The 7,485-nt window shown below is 30.9% G+C and overlaps 1 protein-coding gene across 1 annotated transcript; it reads right to left on the reverse strand.

Annotated features, from left to right (window-relative positions):
- Window positions 1-5,732: 5,732 nt before the first annotated feature.
- On the reverse strand, window positions 5,733-6,497 carry LOC117175367. The gene is made up of 2 exons (XM_033365075.1): window positions 6,366-6,497; window positions 5,733-5,930 (listed from the first exon to the last, which is right to left on the reverse strand). The coding sequence occupies exons 1-2, from the start codon at window positions 6,495-6,497 to the stop codon at window positions 5,733-5,735; spliced, it is 330 nt and encodes a 109-aa protein (XP_033220966.1).
- Window positions 6,498-7,485: the final 988 nt, after the last annotated feature.

Here is a 7,485-nt window from a genome sequence, read left to right on the forward strand (position 1 = left end):
GTGGCGGAGAAACGTCGAGGTGGGACGAAGGGTGGTGTGTAGGGTAGCTCGAAGGGTTCATGGGGTGGGGTGGGGGAGGGGGTGGCACAGGGGCGAGGGGTAGTGCAGTTTCGTGTTGGCATTACTCTTGATTTCCGTGGTGACGCCATTACCTCGCCACCGTACTATCTCGCTATCCCGTGTCTTGTGTTTTGCCCGCTTCCACCCGAGTCCGCATTTTCGTCTGTGTGTTTCTACATGTGCACATTTACACATTCACCTTCGCGTCTACCAAGTTCCCAATACACGTGACCGCTCTTTCCGGCACTATCCAAGAGTTTCTGTTTCTTTCTTTATCTCTTTTTGCCTTTTTCTTTTTTTCCCCCTTTCTTCCACCCTTTTTCCATTTTCCCTTTTGCAACTAACGTAAAGAGAATTACGGCCATTACGTTTCCCGCGTAAAAATTTTACTCTCTTCATTATAGGATAATGAATGATTAGCGCTTTCTGGTCGCCAAATTACCTTCGTTGTTCGCTAGAGGGAAACAACTTCTTAAAATGGAGTCCAGCGGTAGAGGAATAAAATAGTGTTAGAGCGGAATACCTCTATCCAAGAAAATTGTTGAAATTTCAACTAAATAGATCTACTTTTAAACAAATAGTTGAATTTTTTACCAAAACGACGATTTATCAATGAAGAAGATTAATTTTCTATACAAAAAGATGAATTTTTTAAAAAATACGAGAATTTTCAAGGAAGCACGTAGTTGAACTTCGAGTAAAATAAAATTTTAATTAAAGATTTGCATTTTTAATCAAATAAGATCTATTTTACTGTTCATAGCATAGTTAACCTTTCAGTTAAAAAATAGGATTTTAAGAAAAAAAAAAGATTTTTAACAATAGTTTAATTTTCAAGCAAAGAGATGAATGATTAACTAAAATAATTAGTTTTCAAATGGAATGGTAATATTTCGGATCAGCAAATTAATTTTCCAACAAAATTACGAAAGGAAAATTCTCAATGCAAAATTGAATAGGTGATATTTAAAACAAAACTGATTTCAATTTTAAATACAAAATAAATAAATTCAACAACAAAAAAGAGGAATTTTCAAGAAAATATTTAGGTTTTCAACGACAACAGGATAATTTCTTCTTTTCGAAAACAATTCGAATGTTTAACCAAATAAAATAGAATTGAAAAAGATACTTAAATTTTCTGCAAAAAAAGATAAATTCTTGCCAATAATGAAATAGCTAAACCTTAAGTCACAAAAAAAACGATTTTTCAACAATAAAAAAAAGAATTTCTGACTGAATAGACTATGATGAATTAATAAAAAATAGTTCATTTTTAAGCTAAAAATTAATTTTTTTACAAACAAACGGGCTATTATCAAAAGTACAATTTTCAAGCAAAAAGATGAATAATTAACTAAAATAATTAAATTTTAAATGAAATAGTAGTATTTTGTTTAAACAAATTAATTTTCAACAACAATTCTCAACGCAAAATTGAAAATGTGATATTCTAAACCTAACAGATTTTCATTTTAAATACAAAATAAATAAATTCAGCAAAAAAAGACGAATTTTCAAAAAGAAATTCGGTTTTCGACAACCGCAAAAAATTATTTCTTTTTTGTCGGAAAAGAATTTTAATGTTTAACTAAATAAAACGGTATTTTAACAATTATTTAAATTTTCTGCTTAAAAAGATAAATTCTCACCAATAATGAAATAGCTAAACCTTCAGTTAAAAAAACGATTTTGAAAAACAATGTGGAATAATTTTTACCAAATAAAGGTAAATTCTCAACGCAAAATTATATAGTTCATATTTTAAATGGGACAAACATTTATTTTTAACAAACAAAGAAACAGGTAAATTCAACGAAATACGACGAATTTTCAACAACAAAAAATTTTAATAAAAAAAATTGTCCTTGAAAAGAATTTTAACCAAATAAAACGATAGTTTCACAAAATAAATATATTTTCACCTAAAAAATATATAATCTTACCAATAATAAAATAGCTTAACCTTCTTTTTTAAAACGAAATGAATTTTAAACAACAAGAAAAACGAATGTTTAACAAAAGAATTTAATTTTAAACTAAAATGATGAATCTTGAAATGGAATAGTTAAAATTTCAACCAAAATATTTTTAGTAAAACATTTTTTAATTTAAAAAAAAACAGATCAACTTAAACAAAAAAGACGAATTATAAATAATAGATGAATTTTCAAGAAAAGCGTTCAGTTTACAAAACAAAAAAATAATTTGGAAATAAGAATCTTAATGTTTAATCAAAGAAGATGAAATTTTAATAAAATACTTACATTTTTCGATAAAGAAGATAAATTTTTACCTATAATAAGATAGATAAACCTTCAATTAATAAAAAATAAATTTTAACCACATCAAAACGAATTTAAAAAAAAAAGCTTAATTTTCTACTAAAATAATAAAACTTTGACTAAAAAAATTAATTTACAACAACATTTTTTTATTTTCTACAAAGTAGAATAATTTTTAACAAATATGAACAAATTATCTGCCCAAAATTAAATGGTTGATATTTTAAATTAAACAAATTGTAATTTTAAATTTTTAGAAACTTTTAAATTTATTTTTTAAAGAATTGAGTCAGTTTTTGAAACTGACTTGAACAAAGGGTAGCCGTTTTAATCAAAGGACGAAATTCCCGGTCATTTCCCGGTTTTTTCCCGGTTTACAAACATTTTTTACGGTCAATATTATTTCAAAAATCCAAAACTAAATTTAAACATTATTCCATTCGAAGTAATAAAAACGGAACTGCAAATGAAATCTTAAATTTAAAATTTTTTAAATTGAAGTTTAAAATTTGTTTAATTTAACAATTTTGTATTAAAATGCTCAATAAATTACAAAAATAAAATGGAAGATGCTAGTACTTTTCAACTGCACAATTTTAAATTAAATGCTGTTAAACCGCCAAATTAAAGTTTTAAACTTTCATAAATTATAGATTTAATAGATTCAAATTCTTTAAAAAAAATTTTCATTTTCACTCGGAACTACAATTCTTTTGAAGAAATCACTATTCAAATAAAGAATTTTAATTCATTTAAGAAATTCTCTATTTTAACATAGAATTATAATTTTGTTTAACAAATTTAATTTTCCATTCAGAATTGTTACACTCACGGATGAATTCTAGTTCTTACTCGAAATTGGTTAAAAATTGAAAATTCCTTGTTGAAACCTGGAATTTTAATACTTTTCCAAAATTTTTCGTGTCAACTACGTTTTAGAATTTTTCTTTACAATTCCCTGTTCCAGCTATAAATATGTAAAAATTTTATTTTATTCCAAATAATTTAAAGATCCTTATAATGCTTCGCTGTTTTATTTCAAGATCTTGAAATATATAGTGCTATTTTACATTTTTTCAAATTTTTTTCAATTCTTCCAAATTAAAAACGTTGATTGCAATCTCCGACATTCATTTTTTAAAATGTTGTAAATCGTTATAAATCTTTTTACATATCCTCTTAAAATTTAGTTTAATAAAATAAAAAAGTATTTTCAAATTTTCTAGGAAGTATTCTTTTAAAATCATTTCCAATTTTTAATTAATTTTTTCAAATCTTCTAAATACCTCTTTAACTTACTCGAATTTTTTCTAAGACCTTCAAAGTTAAGTTTTTTGTTTAGTTTAAATATTTAGTTAATAATTACTAAATTTAAATGAACAGTCAGATATTTTCAAATTTTAAGTAACTGCTCTTTTTCTTAATTAAAAATTTTCAAATTGCATAGTTTAAAAATGGAATATTTTAGAGAGTTACCAATTGGAACAGTTTAATTTTTCACGATCAATTATTATTTACTTTTTAAATTTTAAAGTACAATTCAATTTTAAAAAAATCAATTAATAATTTATATGCACAGTAGATCAACTGAAAATGTTTTTTTTTATCAAAAATCTTCAATTTCAAACGCTTCTAATTTTTCATTGTTTAAGTCTTTGAAACTACATTTAAAATTTCTTATTTTGAAATTTACGCTTGAAAATTAAAAATCTAAAATGGAAGATTTTTAAAGTGAAAGATTTTTGAATTACGCATTCGAAATTGAACGATTTCATAATATATAAATATAAAAATTAAAGCAATTATTTGAAAAGCGGTTAAAATCAAATTTGGACGGACTTTTTTGTGATCTGTAAAATTCCCGGTAGAGAAAAAATGAGACAGCGCTCTCAGAAATTGTTACCCTGACCTAGCCCTAAAGTATCAAGCTGTTATCCCTTTAATGGCCAAGCTCAAAACCCCTTGAGTCGAAATTTAAAAAAATTCCAAGAAAAATTTGTTATTATTTTGTAATCGATTTTTCCAAACAATTTTTAAAAATTGTTATCATTTTCTCGGTTTCTATTAAGTGTACGACCACATACAACGTCCTTACGAGATGCTAAACCAGACTGATAAAAATTCTTCTACATTGAAGTCTTCTAGATGTTTGTCACTGAAACAAGGAGTATAAAGCGATTGAAGAAACGAAGTCGGAAAGCAGGTAGATCGAATGCGGGACAGTGCAAGTGCGATTGCGAAGACAATATTGCTGGTACAGCGATTGCCCAGTAAATATCGAAGCGGGGTTGTAGCCGGCTCCAGCAGCCCGTAAACCAAGCCATTAAATTTTATAATATTGCGCTTCCTGCTCCCGGGCGCTGCCAACCATTCCTGACTGCTCCCCCACCCCTTCCCACGCAAGCTCGTCGCGCTTTTATTGGCTATTTACAGAGGAAATGGCCTCTAAATTAACTCTAGACTGTCGGATCACTGCCTCTATATCGAGCAGCGGTATAAAACTTTAGCGTCTCCGTTAAGAACGAAATCAAAATGACAGCCTTGAAATCTTATTCATTTTCAGAAACAGATCCATCTTAATTTTCAACGTTCCTAATTTCGTTATTCATTATATGTTTTACAATATCACTAATTAATTTTTTTAACTAATTTTCAATTTCGAGTCTGAAAGGGACATTGAGTGATCCAGTCCGATCCGACCCCAAACGCTCTGATCCCATCCCATTCGATCCGATCCCATCCAATCTGATCCGATCCTATCCCATTGCATCGTATCATAACAAATCCGCTTCCACCTCTCCCATCCCATTTTATTCCATCCAATCCCGTGCCATTCAGTACGTTTCTATTTCATCCAATACCATCCGATCTCATCCCATTCAATCCCATCCAATCAGATCCTACCCCACCTGATCTAATCATACCCGATCTGATCCCATTCAAAGAATCTGCTAGGTTTTTCTTAGTATTTCCACAAATTTCAAGAATTCTAGAGATTTTAAGGGATTTATTATATTGAACGGTTTCATTGGATTTGAAATACAATTATAATTTTTCATGTAATTTCTACAGATCAAGAGTGATTTTGAAGATTTGAAGATATTTATGAAGATTGAAGAGTTTTCCAGAAATTTCTGAGAGAATCTAAACAAATTTTAGGTGATATCATAGATTTAAACGGACTTCATAGCTTCAAGGGTAATAATAATTTAGTTTTTACAACTAATTTTAATCTGGAGTTTGAGAACATTTCTCCATTCTATTCTATCCCATCCGATCCCATCCCGTCCGATTCCAATAGATATTGTACAATTCGATCCTATACGATCCCATCCCATTCCATTGCATCGCACCCAATCAAATCTAATCCCATTCGACGCGGTCTGGTCATTTCCGATCCCATCCCATTTCATCACATCCCAGCCCATCCGATCCCATCTCTTCCCATCCCATCCGATCCCATTCTATCCAGTACGATTCGATTCCATCCGATCCCATCCGATCCCATCTTATCCGAACCGATCCCATCTGATCTGATCTCATCCTATCTGATCCGATCCCAATCCTATCCGACCCGATCCCATCCTATCAAATCATATCCCATCTCATGCCATCCGATCCCATCCTCTCCAATCCCATTTAAAAAAGCTACTAGGGATTTCTAAGGATTTCTACGAATTCTAAGAATTCTTGAGATTTTAGGAGATTTTACGATATTGAATGTTTTCAATGGATTTGAAATGAAATGGTAAGGTTTCAAATAATTCCTTCCGATCTAAAGTAATTTTGAGGATTTAAAGATATTTAAAAAGATTGAAGAGTTCTCCAGAAATTGTTGAAAGGATTTAAATTAATTTTAGATGATATAATGGGTTTAAACGGACATCATAGCTTCAAGGGTAATAATAATTCGTTTTTTAAAATAAATGTTAATTCAGAGTTTGAAAGGAACTTTTCCCCATCCCATCCGATGCCAATCGATCCGTTACAACTCGATCCCACACGATATCATCTTCTTACATCCCATCCCAATGAATCCCATCCTATCCCATCCCATTCAATCCCATCCGATCTTATCTGATCCCATTCAATCCGGTACAATTTGATCCCAAACGATCCCAACCTATCCCATTGCATCCCATCCGATCTCATTCGATCTCACCCCATCCAATCCGATCATATTCGATTCCATGACATTGCATCGCATCCCACACATTCGATCCCATCTCATCCTATCCGACACATCCTCCCAATCTTATTCCATTCAGTACATTTCGATTCCATCCAATCTCATCCCATTCTATTTCATCCCATTTAAAAAAGCTGCTAGAGATTTCTAAGGATTTCTACGAATTTCTGGAATTCCATAAATTTTAAAAGATTTTACCATATTAAACGTTTTCATTGCATTTAAAATAAAATTACAAGATCTCAAGTAACTTATACAGATATAAAGTAATTTTGAAGATTTTAAGATATTTAAAAAGATTGACGAGTTCATCGGATCATATCCCATTGCATCCCATCTCCATACGATCCTTTTTAATCCCATCCAATCTCATTCGACCCTACCCAATCCCATTCCATCCAGTGCGATTCGATATTATCCGATCCCATCTTATCCGAGCCGATCCCATCTGATCGGATCCCATCCTATCTGATCCGATCCCATCCGATCCCTTCCTATCCGACCCGATCTCATTCTATCCAATCCGATCCCATCCTATCCAACCCGATCCCATCCCATGCTATCCGATCCCATCTGCTCCAACCCCATTTAAAGAAACTACTAGGCATTTCTATGAATTTCTCCGAATATAAGGAATTATAGAGATTTTAAGAGGTTTTACCATTCCATCCAGAACAATTCGATTCGACAATATCACATACCATCCCATTGCATCTCATACCATCCTATTAAATCTGTTCCCATGCCATCCCATCTCATCCCATCCTATCTTGCCACGTCCGATCCTATCCCATACAGTACGGGTGTATGATTCGATTTCTGCGAATTGTATTAGTTCTAGATATTTTAAGAGATTTCACCATATTAAAGTGTTTAATTTGATTTCAAATGAAATTATAATATTTCAAAAAATTTCTACAGATCTGAAGTGATTCTGAAGACTCCTATGTA

Source organism: Belonocnema kinseyi, chromosome 6 (assembly GCF_010883055.1).
Source record: "Belonocnema kinseyi isolate 2016_QV_RU_SX_M_011 chromosome 6, B_treatae_v1, whole genome shotgun sequence".
Classification (NCBI taxonomy): domain Eukaryota; kingdom Metazoa; phylum Arthropoda; class Insecta; order Hymenoptera; family Cynipidae; genus Belonocnema; species Belonocnema kinseyi.